Genomic DNA, 23694 nt, shown 5'->3' on the forward strand with positions numbered 1-23694 from the left:
GATAATTTTGGTTGCTTATTGATACCCTTTAAATTAAGTAGATTTTTTTTCTTGCTGTTTTCTTCTTTTTTATCTTCATCATCATCTTCTTTCTAAGCATCATGTAGCAAGTCATTAATCTATTAATCTATTTTCCAGGCATAATCCTATATGCCATTACTTGATTATCTCTACTATTCAAAATTTCTGAGTTTTTCTTGGTTCTATTTTTGTCAAAGAATGAAACTTCCAGTTGAAGAGGTTAAATAACTTGCCAAGTTCTGACAGGGGAGTAAATAATTTAGTTAACAGTAAGAATCAAGACTGATTGGTCCCCAAACCTGTGTGCTTTCTGCAACCCCTTCATCTATCAATGGGCTTAATTCTAATGATAGGAGCTTACCACATGGACAGTACACAGCTGCATCACAGAGTTGGTTGAGATGGAATTCCCGATGAAGGTAAGGGAATGGAAGAATTCAAGAAAGATGGACAAGTTTTTATGCCACAGAGAAATTATGAATTCTACAACTATTGGATGTATAGTTGTCTTCACTGTGCTCAAAATGGATTTGGAATTTGGCTATTTGCTGTGACAGCACCTGTCAGCTTCCTATTTGCTTGAATTGATGTGTATGGTCACTTCTAGCTTGGGAAGTAAGCGGAAAAGGCGTTTTATACTATGGATTTTCAGTTGATAGTGTTACATTTCAACTGGTCTAGGTATTTTTCTTTCAACAATAGTGTTAAGTAAAGGGAAATTATCCAGAGAATTGTGAGTGTCGTGGAAAGAATTCTGTTCCCCTCCCACAGATTCATATGTAGAAACCCTAACTCCCAATGTGACTACATTTATTTTTAAATTTATTTTTAGATTATTATTTTTTACATTAAAATTTTATTGGTTCTTTTTAGTTACATAAGACAGTAGAATCTGTTTTTATATAATTATGCAAGAATGGAATATATCTTATTCTAATTAGGACCCCAATGTGACTCACCCCAGAATAAGTAGATGAAAAGTCTCAGCTTTCAGTTTCCCCCAGGGAAGGAAAGAGTTCATTTATGAGCCCAGCGCCCCAACTTCTCCAGAGCTCCCCAGACAACTAGCGTCTGTCTTTACTAATCCTAGGGCTCTGACTGGTATGCATAGTCTAGTTGCAGGGACAGAACGTAGACAGTGGTTTGCCGTAGTCCTGCCTCCTGGCTCAGCACAGAGTGAACTGACAAAACCTACAGCTGCTTGTTTCTACCTGGGGAGGGAAAGCCTGGGTGGAGGCCCCCAGATACATGGGCTGTCTGGTGGTGGTCCTCTACCATGCAGGGGCTGTTCTGCAAAAACTGGGTGTGGAGGGAGTGCCTGCTTTGTCTAATGCTCAGACTCAGGTGCAGAGTCCAAGAAAATGAAGAACCAGGCAAAGATGTTCCAAACAAAGGGGCACGATGAATCTCTGTTAGCTGACCCTAATGAAGTGGCGTTATATGATTTACCTGACAAAAATTAGAAATAACTTTCATAAAGATGTGTACTAAATTCTTGAGACTAATACATGACATAGATGTAGAAACAACCTGTGTGTAAAGCTGGGCTTGCTGTTGCATACCTGCAATCCAGAGACTGAGACAGGAGTGTATCTTGGGCCCAGGAGTTAGAGACCAGCCTGGGAAAAATAGCAAAACTCAATTCCACGGAAACAAATAAAAAGCAAACTATGTGCCCATTATCAGATGAATAGATGAGAAAAGGTGGCACATATATACAATGGGATATTATTCAGTCTTAAAAAAGAAATTCTACCATATTTGACAAAATGGATGAAACTTGAAGGTGTTATACTAAGTGAAATAGGTGAGTCAGAGAAAAATAAATATTGCGTGATTACATTTATCTGGGGTATCCAAAGTTGTCAAATTCATAGAATGAAAGAGTAGTATTTGTGGTTACCAGGCCTGGAGGTAGGGGGAAGTGCAGAGTTACAGATCAGACAAGATGAAAGGTTCTAAAGATCCTCTATAAAATAGTGTACCTATAGTCAGCAATAGGTATTGCACTCTTAAACATTTTTTTAAGAGGGCAGTTCTTATGTTTAGTGTTCTTGCCACAATTAAAAATAAAAGACAAATATACAGTGATATTCTAATGTACTTTTTAGTTTCTTTTTTTTCTGTGACCAAAAGACCTGACAAGAACAATTAGAGGAAGAAAAGTTTGTTTGGGGGCTTATAATTTCAGCTCCATCCATTGATGGTTGACTTCGTTGCTTTTGGCTTGAGATAAGGCAGAACATCATGGCAGAAGAGTATGGTGGAGGAAAGTAGCTCAGGACATGGAACCAGGAAGCAAAGAGAGATAGCTCCACTAACCAATGACAAAATATATACCTCAAAAAATCATGTCCCCAAGGATCCACCTCCTCCAGCCACACCCTGCCTGCCTGCACTTACCATTCAGTTAATCCCTGTCAGAGGATGAAGGTTTTCATAACCCACTCATTTCACCTGTAAACTTTCTTGCGTTCTCACATGTGAACTTTTGAGGGATACCTCACTTCTAAACCATAACAAGTATTCTCTTAAACTCAATTAGAATTTCTAAACCCCAGGCATATTCTTATATTTGCACAAAATATTAGCAGTTCATTTGTTATTTTGAGACATAGAGTGACTTATGAGGGAGACTAGCATGTCTTCCTGCATGAGAAAACAAACTGAATCTCCTACCATCTCCTTCAGTCCTATGCTGTGTTCACAGTGGTGCAGAGACCTGTATTCTGGCCAGGCTAGTCTCCTTTGCTCTTTCCCTACTCTGCCACTTCAGCTCACTTTGAGGATCACATGTTATTCCTTAGGAGAGAGAACAAAGTACTTTGAGTTTAGCTGTGGAAAATACAGAACAGCTCAGCTTTTTCACCCATATTTATGAGACTGAAGGAATATACAAAAGTAAAATGTGGACTTACATGAGTGAACACATCAGATGTCAGAAGAGGGAATGTAGCCGTGTCGAGAGGGAAGAAAATGTCATCTTTTTATTGAATTTGTGTTTGAGATTTCTTTTTCCTCTTTCAGTTTGTTATTTTATTGCTCATGATCATTGAAGAAGCACCAGAAATTTCAGAGATGCAGAACAGTTTTTCTGGAATAAACATTTCGATAGTGATGGATGACAACGTAATTGTGTGAGAGTAAAATGCTGCACTGGGTGTTGAGGTCTCTGCTGGATTATAGAAAGAACATATGAGTAGATCAAAGCACAATCATTTTCCTTTGCACAGTGTCTCAAGAGAAAACAATGCAAATCAGTATAGATGGAAGCAAATGAGATTAGGTAAAAGAAGGAATTTAAATAACGTAGACTAAGCCAGGATAATGGTTACAAATGAGGTGACTCATCAACAAAAGCATAAAAGAGAATAACCATTGTTTCATTTTAGCTTTAGCTTTCCTTGGTCATTTTCCTGGGATGATTTGTTTTTTCTTCAGCAAGGAGTCAACACTACAAAATGAACAAAGAATTTATAATTATATGATGAATTGAACCAAATGAGTTTAGATCCCTAATTGAATATTTTACTTCTTTTACTAGGTCATCCATCTACATTGTTGTCCTGAACTGAATTGGCTGTGTAAATTCTCCTGTGTTATCAAGAGATGGCCCCAAAATAACTAAATGGAACTATCAAGAAAGAATATATAGTGTGTCATTAAATATACTGTTTAAAGTTATTAGTAACAAGTTTGAGGTCATGTAGCCTTTTCACATTATTAAAGACCATGAGATACAGCATGAAACGTTCATGTAAAACAAAAATTTTGTACTTGAAAAAGGTTACATATATACACATACACCCAAACACATGTGTACTCTATTTGCAGTAGCCTGGCTATTAGAGAATCTGGATTAGGCATAGATTATATCTCACACACCCAATTTCTTAAAAGTATAATCAAAAGCTTCTTGGCACAGAGAAACTTATTCTGGACACATGCATTTCCAACCCTTGTGAATTGATCAAAAAAGAAAATCAGAGAAACCCTGAAGTCACAATGCCATATGTGTGTATTCAAGGTTTGTTAGAAATGATTCACTATTGTATTTGGTTTTCTGTCCTACATTAGGGCAGAGACTTTGCCTAGAGGTAAGGATTACCTGCAGTTTCTGTACTTTTTGCAGTCAAGGCAGTGTGAGATGATGGATAAGGTGTAGAAATGCACCCTCACCAAATGCCCTTGAAAACACAAGCAAATAGAAGACATCACATTTCATTACTTGACCCTGATGAGGCATGGCATTTATACTTGGGAACAGAAATGCCAATACAAGTGAAGCGTTTTGAAATGGCCCTTTAAGGCAAGGTGATGAATTATCCATTGATTTAATCTAAAAAGAAGATGGAGAAATAATACAGGAGGGGCTTGATTTCACATATACCTTACTCAGGAGACTGCATCCTAACAGTTTTTAAATGACATATTCCCAGCCATTCAGGCAGCCCTGATGCTGAGAGTGACACACAAATAAAGGAGCCCAATAGTCTTTGTTGGACAGCATTAATTCTTTTAAGAGAATAAGATTGAGAGATGGGGGCAGTCTATGTATCATTGATGCTGCCTGAATTTCTTCTAATAGAGGGCTGTAAAGAACTTTGATTATCCATGTTTTGCTCTCATGTGAGAAGTAGCTAGACATAAGTCTCATGAACTCTGAAACTAGACAGCTAGGTTTCTATGCTAGTTGTCCTTACTAGCTGTGTGACCTTGTCCAAACTATTTAATTTTTCTGTGTTCTTATTTTCCTCATTCATAAATGAGGAAAACAATAAAACTTATCTCAAAGGTGTCTTCAAATATGTAATGAATCCATCGTATTACTTAGAGCATTTTCCTGGAATATAGTAAGCCCTCCATAAAAATTAGTTGTTATGGATTCAAATTTTTCCAAAATGAAGATGATATTCCTAAATGATTATTAAAGTGATATGTGCTTATTATTTAAAAGATAATTTTTAGAGAAAGGTACACAGACAAGAAACAATTACTTGGAATCAATTTTCCCACCCATAACTACAGTTAACATTTAGGTATTCATCCAAAAGATTTTCTGAGTATGAAACACACATAATGAATAGAGTTGTATCAGGTACACATCTCACTGGGCCCATTTCCTGCTGGCCCCCACTCCATCCTGCCCCTGGAGTAAATATACATGTGGACTTGAGATACTCATCTGTCAAAATTCATGTTCCTTGAAAGCATTATCTTCTGTAATGCTTTTCCTGAACACCACATCCTCTTCTGAAACCCATTCTAATTATTCCATGTATATATTCCATGGGACTCAACACATTTGCCTCTTGAGCCAACAAATTTTTATTGAATACCTCTAATGCACCAGACACTCTGAGGTAAGGTTAAGATGTTACAATGGTAAAGAGAAAAGAGTTCCTGCTTTCATGGAACCGTTGGTCTTTGGGGAGAAGAAATCCACTAATAAGTAATCACACAAATACATGTGTCATTTACAAGCCATGGTAAGGAATATTACACAGCAATTCCTCTGGAATACATTTATCTGTAGAATGAACTATAAAAAAAATCACAGGGATTATGATTATAGAGATTAACATATTATAATTGTTATCATTGTAAGAATAACAATTAGGAGAAAGAGGGGAAGGAAAGGCGAAAGGGAGGGGAGGATCAAGTGAAAAAATGTAAAAGTACTTAGGTGCTCTTTATTCAAAGCTAAGAAAATGGATTTTCTAAAATCAAACGGTTTAAAAGGAAATCCCAAATCTTCAATGTTTTCGTAATCTCTTAATTCTACCTGGATCTTTTTGTAAATATATCTTATGGTTATGTAAAATTTAGTAAGTCTATCTTCAAATTATTTTTCTTCTGTTAGCATCAATTACAAGCAAATTTAATAAATAAGAAGAACAAGCATATAATCTAATTTTTTAGAAAAATATTTCTCCTCTCTCTCTCTCTTTTTCTCTCTCTCTCTTTCTCCATCATAAAGAACCAGTCTTATAAAGATGTTTGGGATCATTTTAGTATTTTCTCTGGAAGGGAGATCATAATTTTTTTGTTCATTGTCGTTTATCATTGTTATTCTTCTATATGTAAATTATTTAAAGTAAGTATGTATCAGCTTTTTTAAAAAAGTGACTTTCTTAAGAAAAGGAGACTGAGATTAAAATAATTATGCCACAGTGGTTGTCATGAAAGTTCCCTTGACAGTTGTCTTCAGTAGTAAACTGCCACATATGACGTGCTGAACACAGCCTAAAGTACCCTAGGTGCTGAATAAGGTGGCTCTAACTGGATTGTGAGTTGTTGTTTGTGATGCACAAAGGTAGGGGGAGGTAGGTGAGGACTGTGTGGAAGTGAAGGCTGACATGATAAGAGCAACTAAGCCTAGAAATCAAGATGGTGATGACTGCCAAGGAGTTCAAAGGAGAAAGGGGACAAAATAGTTTGACAGGTGGATACGAGGAGGGAAATGGAACAAAGAAAATTAATATATTGGGGAAATTTCTCTTAAAAACAATTTTCACAATCATGTTTTTGTTTACACCACTGTGGGCAGAGAGGAGCCTGTATTGCTTTGCACTGAGTGGTTCATAGGCCACATTATACTAATCTCTTTGAAAAAACCAATACCCTTCCTTGTGCCCCTTCCCGCACTACCGTCCTTACTGTCTTACACAAACACTTAAATTATTTTCTCAAATCTATTTATGAAGAAATAAAAGCATTATTCTATTTTCAGGGTGGATTTCTTTCTTTCTTTCTTTTCTTTTTATTTATTTATTTATTTTGGTTCTGGGGCACTGAACCTCTGAGCCACATCCCTAGACCAGACCTATTTTGTCTTACCGAGTTGCTTAGTGTCTTAGGCTGGCTTTGAACTCACAATCCTCCTGCCTCGGCCTCCTGAGCTTCTGGGATTACAGGCATGTGCCCAACAGGCAGAGTGAATTTTTATATTCACATAAATGTATTTCTTTATTGAGTTACCTCCTTTCTTTCCCATTTATCAAATTCTAATATTATGTGGACATAGATAGAAAAATGTGCCTTCCCAACTAAAACGTTAGCTCTTATGAAGCTCTATTATAATCCTAATGGATGAAAGAGAATAATTCAGGCAAACAATATTAACTTTATTATTCCCTTTTTAGAATAATGTTCATTAAAATATTTTAAAATATTAATTTGTTAAAATATTAATAAGCCTTTTGCATAGTAATAAAATAACATATTTTAGAAAAAGTCTTTGTTTTCTAAAGCAAAACCTTTTCTAAAAAAATGTAGCAGTTTTTACATGTTGCAAATCCTTTAACATCTATCTTACATTTTTTTTAATTGATACATAATAATTGCACATATTCATGGGGTACAGTGTGACATTAAGTACAATGAGAATGAGTAATAATCAGATCGGGGTAATTGGTATTAACTCAAACATTTATCATTTGTTTGTGTTGGGAAAAGTTTATATCAATTTTATTAGGGGCTGGGATTGTGGCTCAGTGGTAGAATGCTTACCTAGCATGTCTGAGGCACGGGGTTGAATCCTCAGCACCACATAAAAATAAATAAATAAAATAAGGGTATTGTGTCCATCTACCACTAAAAAATATTTTTTTAAAGAAAACATTTTTATCAAAGCACTATGGACTCATCTATGGAAATTGAGAGAGAGAGGTCTGTGATGGAAATCAATAGTTTTCTGTATTTGTTTCTTTTTGTTGCATTGACATTTTAAACTCAGTGAACATTTACCTTTTAACTCTTTTATCTCTGTCTCAAGGCAGATGCTTTTACTCCTATTTTTCACTTTACATGATTGACACTTTGTCCATTGATGGCAGCCCACCTGTCTCCTCTTTCCACAATCTCTCAGTGTCACATCGGCGTTCATAGTCTTGTCTGCTTTCCTCCTGTAAACTTGAGTTATCTTAAAAATTCCTGTTTTACTGACATCTCTTGTGAAATGCAAACTCCCACATTGAATCGCTGTACCACACTTGAACCAGCCTCTGCCTGTGCTGACTTGTGTCCCTGAAACTGTCCCAGCCCCATGCTGAGTCTGCCACAGAGAAAAGACAACACTGGTAATCCACAAAAAGTACATCTCTAAACCCTTTCAGAATTTCCCACTTACCTCTTCTGTAATTTTCCTCATCCCCATGGACTACAGTCCCTCCTCCAACCTTTTTACCTCCCCACACCCCCTTTGTTTCCTTTGTTCTCCCTGTCAAACCCCCAGGCCCCTTTGGTTGGGGATGCTTCACCCTTCCCGCTACTGCAGTAGTCTGGATAAAATCTGTCTCGTCACCTTTAACAAGTATCTAAGAACATTTCTCTTTGGCACTTGAGGAAAGTTAACTGTTTGACTATATGGGCAATCATTGAATAGATTATCCTCTAAAAAAAAAAAAATAAAGCCACATTCTACATCCTTACATGCCTTACATACATACATCTATATCTGTAGAATATATACAGTGTTGGATAAATTTTTGGTTAGGGGGAATAAAGAGAGTGAGGGTTTTCATACGAATCATCTTGTATAAAATGTGTTTCCTACCCCATGTTATATTTGAAAATCTATCAATGTTGTTAAATATAGATGTAGCTAATCACCTCTAATAGCTAAATAATCATTCATAGTATATAATATACAGCCTATTTAATGATTCTGCTTTCATGGACACATTTATTTCTTGTTTTTACATAAAAGCAGTAATTAACACTTGTTTTCTTTTTAATGCATAAAGGTGATTTTTTTCTATATGTTTGACACTTAGGAATAGGAACTATTTACTCAAAAAAATATACATTTTTAGTTATTATACATATTGACAAGTAACACAACAGCCAAATACTATTTTAAAAATATCTTTCTTGATATTTTTATTAAAACTTTTACCAATCTACAAAATAGTACAACACTGTTTTCTAAATCTGCATTTCTCTGGTTGCAAGTGAAAGTGTAAACAATATGATACGTTTAATGACTTTCATATTCTCTTCCATTAATTGCCTTTTCAAATTGTTGTCCCCTTTATTTGCATTGGGTTATCTTTCCCTGGTTGATTTAGAGAAGTTCTTACATTTAGGATACAAATTACTTTTGTTGAATGTATGATAAATATTGCATATTTCAACTTTTCTATGGTGTTTTCTTGTCCAGATTGTAAAATTTCTGTGTACTCACAGTTATTGTGAGACAGTAAAATGTGTTGATTGAGAGAGCAGTGTCTGGAGACAGGTGGCTTCTGCTAGAATCCCATCTCGGTGTTTTAAAGTTATGTGCACTTGGGAAAATACTTCATCCTTTTGCATCAGTTTTTCTCACCTGTAAGAAGACATAGTCATAATACTTATATTGCGTTAGTGAATATTTAGACAAGTTAATTTATTTAAAGATTTTAGGAGAGTAATTAGCATTTATAAATTTTTCCTGTTTTTTTTTTTTTTTATATTGGTTTTCTTTTAAAAAAAGGTCTTTATTAGCCCAGAGTTATATAATTTAATTTTTCCTTTAATAATTTTATATTCCTGTTTTTTTTTTCATTTCTATCTGTAGTTGTGATTATGTCAAAAAGAACTAATTTTTTTGACAACTAATTATCTAAGTGGGCAACTAATTATTCTGTCATCATATGTTACAAAGGCCATACTCTCCCTGTTTACTTGAAATGACACCCTTACTTGATGAAGTTTGCAGGCTAATATTTATATTTCCTTATGTATATGGTCTGGTCTGGTTTGACCTCTATCCAGCTCCATAATTAATTTTCCTGGTGCTTTGCCAACACTGCCTTTGATTATTCCAGATTTATACAAATCTACCTTAAGTTCCTAAGGGTGGACAAGAGAAGACAGAGGAGACTTAAGAAGGAAGTAAAACTGACCCAACCAAGTGGCTCTTGATGCTGACAATGAGAGAGGAAGAAGAGTCAGGGTGACTCCTGAGTTGCTGGTTTCTGGATGGAGGGATGATAGTGCCAACTAGGGATAGAGAAAGGGGAGGCAGAGCCAGTGTGTGTGGAAGATGGTAAATTAAGTTTGAAAATATTGTATTTTTAAGGTTCCTCCCAAATAGGCAGGTAAGAGAAGACCTGGAGGCATTGAGGTACAGGTTGCAACTTGAGCGCATTTTTGAGAGTCATCAGAGTTTGGTTGCAGTTAAACTCATGAGGATGAAGGAAATGGTTCTAGCAAAGTGGGATACTATGGTGGCTGCTGTGGCCTTCAGTATGACCCTGGGGTGGCTTCCCCTTAGATCTGATGTCCTTTCTTTACAGTAGCTGGACAGATTCCCGTGGGAGCCTTAGCTTACTGCTGCAACCTCTGCCCATTGCTGTGGATCATTTCAACTTGCAAACTTGCGCCCTTAAGTCCTGGGAGTACAGTATTTGATCATTTATCTTCTTCTATTTCTCTATTCCCTTATTCCAGGAATATTGGTTGGATGTTGGAACTCTTAAATGATATTTGATATCTTTTATCTTTTCTGTCTTATTTTTTGTTTTTCTCTTTAAAAAATTCTACTTAGAAATCTTTTCATATTTATATTCTACTCCTTCCATTGGATGTTAAAACACTCCTTTTGTATTTTTTAGCTCTGTCTTGTTCTCTGACAAGAAACATTACTGTGATACATTGGTTTTGTTTTATTTAACAATACTTTTTAACATTCTCAGCTGATAGTCATCAGAAGTATTTTCAAATTTTCTTCTCTTCTCCAGGTCTGGGAATGTAGCTCAGTTAAGAGTGCTTGCTCAGCATGCAGAAAACCCTGGGTTTGATCCCCAGCAACTAACACACACACACACTCTCACTCTCTCTCTCTCTCTCTCTCTCTCTCTCTCTCTCTCTCTCTCTCTCTCTCTCTCTCTCTCTCTCTCTCTCTCTCTCTCCCCAGTTATCCCTGTTTCATTTGGAGGCATTTTATCTTGTATGTCGTGGGCTGTCTCTTTCTGGGCAAGCTTACTTCAGATTTCTCATGTACCAAGATCATCTTTTTATTCAAATTTAAGGAATGAAAAGCTGAGTGGATTGTGACTTGCACTTTGCATCAGAAGGATGGGGCTGTGATTTAGGTTTACAGGGGGATCAGAGCCTGCTAGATTGTGGGAGACTTTCATTGGGGGCACTATTATTATTATTAGTAGTAGTAGTAGTAGTATTTTATTTTAGTTAAGTTTTTCTCTTTAGTGAAGAATCCTCAGATATTTCCATCTTATAGAGGGGCCTAACTATGGATTCTTCTCCTTCCCACGGGGTTGGGCAGTGTTTACTTCTACATATAGGGACTTGTTATCATAATGCCTTTTGTCAGCTACCCACATCACTCATTTATTCCCTCCTGGTTTCATTCTACTTGATGTTTTGGAATTCTAGGCCTCTCTGGTTATGCAAGACTCAGAGAGAATCTCTCTCTCTCTCTCTCTCTCTCTCTCTCTCTCTCTCTCTCTCTCTCCTCCCTCCCCAGTCCTCCCTCCCTCTCTCCTTCTCCTTTATACCTTTTCAAGCTGTAGTGTCCTCTACTGTTCTGCATTAGTTCCACTTCTTTATCTGTTGAATTCTGGTTTCCTGATGAATCTCTTTCAGTTCTATGTTATCATTATGGCTTTTTACTTTTCCCCCCTTTGTGAAGTATGAGATGGGAGAGGGAATAATTGCAGCGAACAGATTAAGGGGAGAGACTGGAGACCACTTTAGGTATTTCACACAAGACAGAACAGTGTAACACAGATAATTAAAAGCTTGCCTAGTAATTCCAAAACCTTGGAGTTAGAGACTCAGGGAATCCTCAACTAGAATTAAAGAAACTAGATAGTGCTATATCATAGGAAGCTGCTACTGTAGTTCTCAGGTGCCCATAGCACAAAAGGAGGCAATTCTCAGCAAATGCCATGTTTTATAGGTTTCATCAATTATATAACCTTGTGTAGCCACTGTTCCAGTATCATGCACAATCAAGTGTTCACATTTTAATTGAAAAAATATGGCACTGCCTGAATAGGTAGAACTTCTAATTTTACTGATATTTTTGGTTTCCTGAAGAAGCTAAAAGCAATACATTGGTATGGTAAACATAAAATATACTTTCACATTAAGGTTTGAGTCAATGTAACTACTGAAAGTTCTAGATCAATAAATAATTAGGATTAGGAATTTCTTTTTTTGTAAGAATGAACAAGGAACATTTTCATCTTTTGGTGTTATACTATGCGTGGATGACAATACTGCCATTTTCTTTATTCTCTAAAATATTATGGGGAAAAAGAAGAAAAGAATTGGCAGTATAAATTTTGTATTTTATTTGTTAATTTTTATTTATATATTTATTTATTTTTATAGACTGCACTTTGATTCATTGTACCCAAATGGGGTACCACTTTTCATTTCTATCGTTGTACACAACATAGATTCACACCATTTCTGTAATCATACATGTACATAGGGTAATAATGTCTGTCTCAGTCTACTATCTTCCCTTCCCTTCCCCCTTCCTGCACCATTTCACTCTACACAATCCAAAGTTCCTGTATTCTTCTGTCACCCCCCTGCCCCTGCCCCTGTTATGAATCATCATCCACTTATCAGAGAAAACATTCCAATTTTGGTTTTTCCAGCTTGGCTTATTCCACTTAGCACGATATTCTCCAACTCCATTCATTTACCTGCAAATACCATAATTTTATTCTTCTTTATGGCTGAGTAGTATTCCATTGTGTATATATACCAGTTTCTTTATCCATTCATTAACTGAAGGGCATCTAGTTTGGTTTCACAATCTAGCTATTGTGAATTGAGCTGCTATGAACATTGACATGGCTGCGTCACTGTAGTACGCTGATTTTAAGTCCTCTGGGTATAAACCGAGGAGTGGGATAGCTGGGTCAAATGGTGGGTCCATTCCAAGCTTTTTGAGGAATCTCCATACTGCTTTCCAGAGTAGCTGCACCAATTTGCAACTCCACCAGCAATGTATAAGTGTGCCTTTTTCCCCACATCAATGCCTACACTTACTATTGCTTGTGTTCTTGATAACAGCCATTCTAATTGGAGTTAGATGAAATCTTAGGGTAGTTTTGATTTGTATTTCTCTAATTACTAGAGATGATGAGCACTTTTTCATGTATTTGTTAATCATCTGTGTATCTTCTTCTGTGAAGTGTCTGCCCAGTTCCTTAGCCCATTTCTTTGTTCTTTGTGTTTTTGGTGTAAAGTTCTTTATAAATTTTGGAGATGAGTGCTCTATCTGAAGTGTGTGAGGAAAAGATTTTCTCCTACTCTGTAGGCTTTCTCTTCACATTATTGATTGTTTCCTTTGCTGAGAAAAAGCTTTTTAGTTTGAATCCATCCACTTATTGATTCTTGCTTTGATTTCTTGTACTTTGGGAGTTTTGTTAAGGAAGTCTGATCCTAAGCCAACATGATGAAGGTTTGGGTCTGCTTTTTCTTCTATTTGGTGAAGGGTCTCTGGTCTAATTCCTAGGTCCTAGATCCATTTTGAGTTGAGTTTTGTACAGGGTGAGAGTTAGAGGTTTAGTTTCATTTTACTGCATATGGATTTCCAATTTTCCCAGCACCATTTGTTGAACAGGTTATCTTTTCTCCTTTGTATGTTTTTAGCAGCTTTGTCTAGTATGAGATAACTGTACTTCTGTGTCTTCTATTCTGTACCATTGGTCTACCTGTCTATTTTGGTGCCAATACCATGAGGAGACATATGATCCTCCCAAACTGAATCAGGAGGACATACACAATTTAAGCAGATCAAGCAATGAAATAGAAGCTATCAAAAGTCTACCAACCAAGAAAACCCCTGGACCAGACAGATTCTCAGCTGAATTCTATAAGACCCTCAAAGAAGAACTTACACCAATACTTCTCAAAGTATTCCATGAAACAGAGGAGGGAACCCTTCCAAACTCATTTTATGGAGCTAGTATCACCCTGATACCAAAACCAGACAAAGACATATCAAGGAAAGAAAACTTTAGACCAATATCCCTGATGAACATAGATGCAAAAATCCTTAGCAAAATTCTGGCAAATCACATACAAAAACATATTAAGAAGATAGAGTATTTTATTTTATTTTAACTTTTTAATTTTTAAAATTTATTTGAATTAGTTATACATGACAGTAGAATGCATGTATGCATTTTGTTAAATCATACAAAAATGGAGTATAATTTCTAATTTTTCTGATTGTACACATTGTAGGATCACCTCAGTTGTGCAGTCATTTATGTACATGAGGTAATAATGTCTATTTCACTCTATTGTCCTTCCTACCCCCACACCCTTTCCCCTCGCCACTCCCCTCTACCTAATGGTAAACTTGTGCATTGTTATGGAGGTGTTCTACTTGATATGATCTTTCTTCTACCAGCTCTTGCTTAACTTCATTCCATAAAGGAGTTTCTTGCAGAAAAGCTATTTAGCAACTCTTAGGTTTATTTCATCTTCTCCCCAGGAGACAAGTTAAAAGCATAGATCACATTTTCTGGGAATATTAGTTTCATTTATGTCTTTATAAATTTGGATAGACAATTTTATAACAACAGTACTAAAATCCAAAATAAAAAACAGCCAGAGTTTGTGAGGTATAAATAATCCTTATGGGGATGTTATTATTTAACGCCAACGGCATTATTTCTTTCACTTTTCATTATTTTGGTTCGAGAAACTGCTTGCAGAATAGAAGTCTTTTACCACAATTTGAAATCAGCAGATCAAATGCAAAAAAAATCATGAGGACACAGAGTTTACTATACTATCATTTAAATCAGACTCAGGTAGAGTTTTAGTAACTCCAAGAAAAGAAAAGAGTAAATAAGAATAATCAACATAGTTCAAAATGCTCAAAACGTTAGTTACATGTTCAGGAGGTTTTAAAATCCCATCAACTTTTAAATATCAATTTTTGGTACCTTGATATTCCATGGGTTTGGTTGAATTGAGGGTTAATTTAAAGTGTTTCCTTCTTATTTTTTTTTGCACTTAACTGTAGAGAATCTAGAACCAATAAACTATCAAGCAGTAGATTTGTGAAGTCTGAATAAGTCTCTTTCCAAAAGAGAGTCATGCTTATACAAACATGATATATGCAATTTTATTAACTGTAAGCCTTTGCTGTAAATAAAATGAGTTAAGCTCTTTTTCTATTAACATGAATATAACCAGTGGTAATATGTTCCCAATCTATAGATAGAAATATGTAACTTCTCTGTGAACACGATGTCTATTTTCTTCAATTGAAAACTGACTTTGGTCATAAGTACCCACTTACAAAATATCATTTCAATATACACTTTGTTAACAAAACACAAGCAATAAGACTCCAATATGGCCAGGCACAGTAGTATATGCCTGTAATCCTAGCAGCATGGAAGGCTGAGATAGAAGGATAGTGATTTCAAAGCCAGTCTCAGCAACTTAGTGAGGCCCTAAGCAACTCAGCGAGACCCTGTCTCTAAATAGATTAAAATATAAAAAAAGACTGGGGATGTGGCTCAGTGGTTAAGTGCTCCTGGGTTTAATCTCCAGTACCTAAATAAATAAATAAAAGACTCCAATATTATATTAACATTAATTATTATTTTGCTCATTAATTATGGTGGGTACTATGCAAAACAAGTACTATATGTTCCGGGCTCTCAGAGAACTCACAGCTAACAAGAGAATAGAAATAAGCAATGAGAGCAGTAAGTTTTCTCAATGTACTGGTTAAGCATTCAGTAGGGCTGGGGAAGTACTAGAGGAGACCCCTGAAGAGGAGAGGAGGAAGGTGAATTGGGAGAGGCTTTCCAGAGGAGGCATTGCAGAACTATTAAAAGGTGAGCAAGATCTATCCAGATACCACTTTAAAAAAATCTTTTTCACAATTAAATGCCACTGGCATAATTTAGGCCTCTAAGGTCAAATGCCTCATTACAGAGGACTTGTGTGGCTTTATGTGAAGACAGGCACATATTAACATGGATTGTGTTGCTTTCCACGTTTTAACCTGTGGCTGTGCATATATGCTGGGTTGGTTGTTGGTCTTTATTTCTATTTTACATAGCATCTTACTGTTAATCTTGGCTTCATGTCACTTCTACTTTCATTATCTAAATGTCTCTGAATTTCTAATTTATTCTATGTAGAGATTTTGGTTTCATCAAGTAGATGCTGGAATTCTACTTCACATAAAAGTCATAGAAGAATTCAATACTCTTTTTGCCTTAAGCTATAACTTAAATATCAATTATAAAACAATTATTTATATATATGTGAGAAAATTTCCTTTATTTGGAGTTGCAAGATGTTAGAATAGATTTCCTAATAAGATGTTATGTGCCATCTAAGGAAATCTGTAGGTTAGATAAACACTGAACTTGAATAAAATAGATCTAGTTCTACTTGGAGACAGAAAGTAATAATTGTATCAGTTTATAGCTTGTGTGTTTGTTTTGTGTGTGTGTGCATGTGTGTGTGTATACGTGAACACACATGCTGTCCCACATGTGCAAAATTATGATCATCAAAGTAAGTGCCATTTAAAAGATGAAAAATTATAAAAGCTGTAAGAGGCATTTTATTTTAAACGTATGGTAACCCAGGCCCAGAAGGTTGGCTGCTTATGATTGAAAGTAAAGCCCAGAACCTGGGCTTCTTCATTTATCTTTGAAAATATATTGTGATGTTGTCAAATTCCAGATATATGGAATCAGAGAACAAGAAGAAACCATATGATCATCCAGAGCTCATTTAGAGTCCCTGCTTCCTACGCTAAAAATTCTCTGCTGTCTCTCTTCCACTTATATTTGCAAGGGAAATCCATTTAGCATAAACACACTGATCACTGCAGTTGGCCTTGCTTTTTTGACAGATTTCCTTGTAACTGCTGCTTTCTTCCTTTCTTCATCTTTCACATTACAATAGACATCTGAAGAGAGTCTCGGTATAAACTTGTTTAGGGGTTAGTACTTCTGATTCTCAGCATAGCCTACAAGCCTCGTTTGGAAAAGATATCCAATGCAGACCAGTGGTCTTTTGTGTTTTGAACTGAGATAGAAAATGCTGCAATGAGTTCATTCACGGGAGACCCAATATCTTACTTACAATGAAGAAATCAGGCAATTTTCAGGAGAAGTGGGAGTGTGATTCATACATAAATTGGTATTTTCTTTTATGAGTTTTTTGATGTGGCAGTTACCCAAGTCTTATGCTGAGATGAGATGAAAGGCAATGAGCAGTTACTGAAAGGTTTCTCATCTTCCTACAATTTCATTAGAAAAATCATATAGCAGGGATACAGAAGTTCATGCTGCTTCTTTTATTATCATCTATTTATTGTCTTCCTTTTCCCTTCTCTTCGGCTCTTTACCTCTCCTTTCACCTTTTCTCCTTGGTTTCTTGTTAACTTTTCTTTCTTTCCCTTTATTAGTCTGCATAAATAATTTTCTTCTTTCAAATACCACCTGCTCTCCATGTTTCTTCTACTCTGTGGTGTAAGAGGAAGGCTGTATACAGCAGAGGTTAAGAGCATAGGCCCTGTAGTCACACTGCTGGGCTTTGAATCCTGGCTCTGCCCCTTACTGGGTGACCCTGAACAAGTCATGAACTTCAACTCCTTCAATTTTCTTATGTCTTAGTAGATAATATTTTCTATCAATTAGGCACTATGGGAATGAAATAAGTTATTATATATAAGTGTTTAGAACAAGCAGTCATTTTTATAATCCACACTCATGACATTTTTATATATAATTTACATTAATGTTTGTGCCAATATGTACATTTTCTGTAGAAGGTTTCATCTTTCTACATTACATGAAATATGTAATTTAGTCATTTCGTTGTAATGAAATGGAATCTTGGTTGTTGTAAAAAATTTTTTCTCATTTTTTTTATTGTTGCATTATAGTAGCACATATTGATGGGATTTGATGTTACATATTTGTACATGCACACAATATAGCAATATAATTTGGCCAATATCACTCCCTAGCACTTTCCCCTCTCCTCCCCCTGCCCTTGGTCTCTTTCCTCTGCTGTTCTTCCTTTGATTTTTAGATGATCAACCCCCACCTTTCTTTTCCTTTTTCCTCTCTAGCCTCCACATATGATAGAAACATAAAACCCTTGACCTCCTGCATTTGACTTATTTTGTTTAACACAATGGTCTCTAGTTCCAAACATTTTCATGAAAATGCCATAATTTCATTGTTTTATGACTGAATAAAACTCCATTGATTATACATATCATATTTTCTTTATCCATGCATCCATTGATGGACACCTAGGCTGGTTCCATATTTTGACTATTGTGAATTGTGCTGCTGTAAACATGGGTATGCATGTATCACTGTAGTAAGAGGACATCAGGGTAAATACTGAGAAGTGGAACAGCTGGGTCATATGGTGGTGGTTCCATGCCTGTTCTTTTGAGGCACCTCCATATGATTTCCATAGTGGTTGTACATTAGTACACCACTCACAGGGTAAAAGCGTTCCTTTTTCTCCACATCCTTCCCAGTACTTGTTATTATTTGTATTCCTGTCGATTGTCATTCTGATTGGTGTGAGATGCAATCTGCACAGCAAAGAAAAAATTAGAAATGTGAAGAAAGAGCTCACAGAAGGAGAGAGAATCTTTGCTAGCTACTCCTCTGACAGAGGATTACTATCTAGAGCTCAAAAAACTATACACCAAAAAACCAAATAACCCAATTAACAAATGGACAAATGAACTAAACAGGCGTTTCTCAAAAGAAGAAATACAAATGACCAACAAATACACGGAAAAATGTTCAATATTATTTGCAATTAGGGAATGCAAATCAAAACCACACTGAGATTCAACAACTTTTTGTGATAATTTATCTTCAGCCTTGAAAAAAGCTGTGAGGAAATAAACAGCTGAGATGTGTGCACCCCTAATCGACAGTAGACTCCCTCACTCTGATTTGTTTCTACTTTGCCTGGATCCTGTGTACAGTTGTCATTGTTGATAGGAGTTTGCAGTTTCCCTGAGGCAGGGAGGGAAGTACCAATATGTCAAAATAGACTTCATTTGTAAACTAATGAGTTCTTTATGCTTTTATTTTATCCATCCATTTTTATATGGTGCTGAGGATCAACTGAGTACCTCATGTGCTAGGCAAGTGCTCTACCACTGAGCTACAATCCCAGCCCCTAATGAGGTCTTATTTTTTGTGATTTCATACTCTCCATTTTCCTCAGAGTGATTACTTCTCGAAATAACATTCAGAGCAGTTCACGATTTAATTATTTGTATTTCTGTAAGAACTAGAAATGGTAGGAATTATAAAGCTGAAGTTATTTATATAAGTCTTGTTTTTATGAGCTTGTATATTAATCAGCTAAAATAAGTAAAATATTTCACTTATAGTGAGAAGGGATTTTTTCCTTCAACAGGCTTATGAAAGAATTCCAATTTGAAACAGGAAAAGAACTTAGTCCTTTAAAATATTACCTCATATGTTTTAAAGTAAATGGAACAACAGTTCAAATTTAGGTTAATGAGAGAGAATAAATATTATTGTTAATTATACCACATAACTGAGGACTGACTTGGACAGTGAAGTAAAGGAATTTGTTGCATTGGGAAACTAGTTTTCCAATTTTTTTCCCCTTTTTTGGGGAGAGATACTGGGAACTGAACACAGGGGTGCTCTATCACTGGGTTACATCCACAGCCTCCCCCCCATTTTAAAATTTTATTTAGATGGGGTCTTGCTAAGTTGCCAAAAGTGAACTCAAACTCTCAATTCTCCTCCCATAGCCTACCACGTTGCTGGGATCACAGGTGTGCACCATCACACCTACTTTTTTTCTTTTCTCTTTGACATGGGCTCTTACTCTATTTCCCAGCTTGTCAAACTCCTGGTCTAAATGTCCTCCCAGGTAGCTGGAACTATAGGCATGTACCAATGCGACTGGCTTGTGACATTAGTTTTGAATGTGCATATATCTAATAATCAACTCTATGCTTAGCCCATAGTGGGTCATTTTGTTTTTTAAAAAAATTACCTCTTACCAGAAACATCTATGGTTAAGAATAGGAAAAAAATTCCCACAGAGCATGTAGCTCTTACATCACAGTTGGTTATAACCAAAATGGAAGCTGATTCATTCATTTGGTCAAAGTTATAGTGAAACAAATGACATGGACTGTAGACATACACAATTTTAATTAGGAAAATGTTATTTTGGGTCCAAAGATGGAACTTCCACCCAACTAATGCACATCAGCACTTGCCTTTCATTTGTGAAGGAAATTAGTGAGGGCATGGAGGAGAAGCCACAGTTCCTGCTTTGCTAGGAGGAAAGCAAGCCACAGCTCATGTCCTGGGGTGAGGTGTTGGCCTTTTGTCTTTTCCTACAGCAACACATGCCTATGTCATGAAAGGAGACTTTGCTTTTTGTGTGTGGTGAGTTAGAAGTCATTACATTGGGAAAAACTCAAATATTCTACTTAGAACCAAAATTTAAAAATTGGCTTGTAGCTGATGGAGGCTACAGATAGATCAATGGATCTAGTGATTTTGCACTTGTGAAATTTAAAGAACTTCTCCTAAAGAAATAAGGAAAACTCAGCAAATTGAAAAGGGAAGTGTTTCCAGCTTGATAAATAGAGTAGACGGGGAATTCAAAACCTATGTCTAAACAAATGATAAAAATATAACACTTCAGATATAAACAGAACTCATTTCTCTGACAGACAGTGTTCAGGAATGTTAAGTGGGGAAGCATTGTGCTGTCACTGACTGTTTATTTGTCCTCATCCAAAAGAGAATGAAAGGAACCTCAACACAATAGCAGATGTTCCTCCTGGTGGCTGCTGTGATTTTACCACTGAGGAAAAGGCATTGCCTTTTTGATAAGGCTAGAAAGCATCTTGAAGAGCAGAAATTATAAAAGACTATGAGGTTGCAGATTAAAGATATGAGATTATGTAATTTCAGGGCCACAGACACATGTGGAAACTTGGAGAGGAAATGGGAGGATACAGAAGAGCAGATGTGTTGGATGAACAAGTCCAGAGAGCTCATGTACAACATGAGAACTCTAGTTAACACTCGTGTATTGTGATTGCTAATTTGATAAATTATAGCTGCTCTTGCCCCGAGAGTCAAGGTGAGAATGGGTAACTGTGAAAAAAAGGAAAAATTAATTTGTTCCACTGTAGTAATATAATAATAGTAACCATCTCCCTCTCTTTCTCTCTGTGTATGTATGTATATATATTTATAGATATATAATATATACTTTAAATATACAGAATCACTTTTGAAATGAATAAATATTTATGTTTGAACAATTACAGAGAAGAATCAATGCATAAAGAGCATGACGTTGCCATTTCAAAATTATGACCAATCAAAACCCAAAACACTTTACAGCATTTTCTGTACGGTTGTCTTCCCAGGTTCTGAGACACCATTTTATTACTCTCAAAGCAAACTTTTAACCACTCAAAAGAATCAATCACTGAATCTGAGGAAGTGAAAAAAAAATGGATACAACCTGTAAGAAAAATATAGTACCATCTATTTTCCCCAAATCTTCAAAATGATATCATTTTCATTTTTGACATACAATTTCATACTGTATCAATTTGATATTATGCAGGAGACTGAAAGGAAGTCATCCTAAGAGTTCATGTTTCAGAAATCACTGTAAAAGTATAAAGTGTCAGAATAAAAGTTGCTTATGGTCCATATTTCAGAACTAGCTTTGATTTCTTCAGCTGAAGAGTATTACACATGAATTGATTAGCAGTCATGCTTTCATGTGTTGTTTGTCTCTTTTGTAACAATTTAGTAATTATTTTTGTAATAATTTGTTCAATATCTGTCTTTTTTGTTCCACAAGAAGCTCTGTGAAGACAGAGTATATTCTCCCTCTAGCTCACCTTGAATTTTTAGAGCATAGCACAGTGATTGGTATAAAAATATTAACAGAACCTATGAATAAGTGAAGAAATGGATAAATGAATACATGGATGAGTATCAGTGAGAATCAATTATAAATTAATTAAATAATCACTAGTTTGAAACTGAAACTAATTAGGACATTTTTAAACCTTAAAAATGCATGTAAGGACTGGGGTTGTGGCTCAGTGATAGAGCACTTGCTTGCCTTGCATGTGTGAGGCACTGGGTTCAATCCTTAGCACCACATAAAAATAAATGAAATAAAGGTATTGTGCCCATCTACAACTAAAACTATTTTTTAAAATGCTTGTAAAGATGTGGTGCCTAGTTTGGCTTTTGCCAAACTGTGGAACCAACCTAGGTGCCCTTCAACAGATAAATAATAAAGCAATGTGAGATATATATATATATATATACACACACACACAAACACACACACACACACACACATAATGGAATATTACTCAACCTTAAAGAGGAATGGAATTATGACATTTGCAGGTAAATTGATGAAGCTAGAGAATATCATGCTAAGCAAAGTAAGCCAATCCCCAAAAACCAAAGGCTGAATGTTTTTTCTGATATGTGGATATAATTCATAATAATGGGCGTGGCTAGGGAAGAACAGAGGCACTTTGGATTAGGTAGACAGGAGTGAAGGGAGGGGAGGTGGTAAGGCGTAGGAAGGATAGTAGAATGAATCCGACATTATTACCCTATGTGCATATATGACTACATGACCAGTGTAATTCCACATCATGTACAACCGGAAGAATGAGAAAGTTATACTTCATTTATATATGATGTGTCAAAATGCATTCTATTGTCATGTATAACTAATGAGAACAAATTTAAAAACATTTAGAAGAGACTTAAGAAATATAACATTCAAGAGCAATATGAAAATAAAAAGGCCTAGTGCCTACAAAATGAAGATAACAATGCTCATCCTGTCTCTTCTTAGAAATGTTATGAAAATTGCTTAGGAAATGTTCAAATGAGCTTTGTGGTTTTATATATATATATATATATATATCAGCTCAAGGTCAGGGCCAAACAGGAGTCAGACAAAAGTAGCCAAACCAAGCTTTATTGGAATTTGGCTCTCATGGAAAATTCACAGCCCTCTCAGGTAATGGTCACGTGGCCCTGGCTGCCCCAGGTCTTTCTAGGCCAGAATTGGTGGGGGAAGGCTTAAGGGTTTAGTATCACCCTGGGGTTGGCTGGGAACTCCGTTGATTGACCGGTTGCAAGACACTACTAAGGTTTATGTGCCAGTGTCTGATTGGTTGTTCTTTGGTGCCCACGGGCTGCCTGATGCCCCTGCTCTCCGTGTTTGTATTGGGTCACCAGTCGCCCTACTCCCTGTCATGTAGCGCTCAAATCTGACCTAGCAGTATCAACTATATATCTATGAAATGTGAATGTATAGGTGCTATTTTAATGTATTATATTACACATACTATTCCCTGATTTCCTAAACTTCAAACTTTAATGATGACATCATCTCCCTGCCACTACCCACCAGATAGTGTTACCTGTACAAAGTCTTACCTTGCTCTTCTGCTGTGATAGAACACCATGTGTACATCCTATCTGAGTTAACTTAGCATGCAGTTAATTGAAGTGAATGCAATTTTTCTGGTCTCTAGTAACATATTCCAGTGGGTTCCATTCTTGCAACCAGATAATGATAATGTTTGCTATAAGATAAAATATTTATAGTTTGTAT

General features: G+C 36.0%; 1 protein-coding gene across 4 annotated transcripts in view; it reads left to right on the top strand.

Annotated features, from left to right (window-relative positions):
- PDE4D (phosphodiesterase 4D) overlaps positions 1-23694 on the top strand; it is a 1241089-nt gene that overhangs the window by 223503 nt on the left and 993892 nt on the right. For 2 of the 4 annotated variants that reach the window (XM_079144026.1, XM_079144025.1), the window contains exon 3: positions 375-440. The exons of the other annotated variants lie outside the window; for them this stretch is intronic. In XM_079144026.1, coding sequence (XP_079000152.1) covers positions 375-440 — 66 coding nt within the window. The remainder of the gene's footprint in view (positions 1-374; positions 441-23694) is intronic. 4 annotated transcript variants of the gene reach the window in all.

The sequence above is a fragment of the Sciurus vulgaris genome (genome assembly GCF_902686455.1).
Source record: "Sciurus vulgaris genome assembly, chromosome: 6".
Taxonomy (NCBI): domain Eukaryota; kingdom Metazoa; phylum Chordata; class Mammalia; order Rodentia; family Sciuridae; genus Sciurus; species Sciurus vulgaris.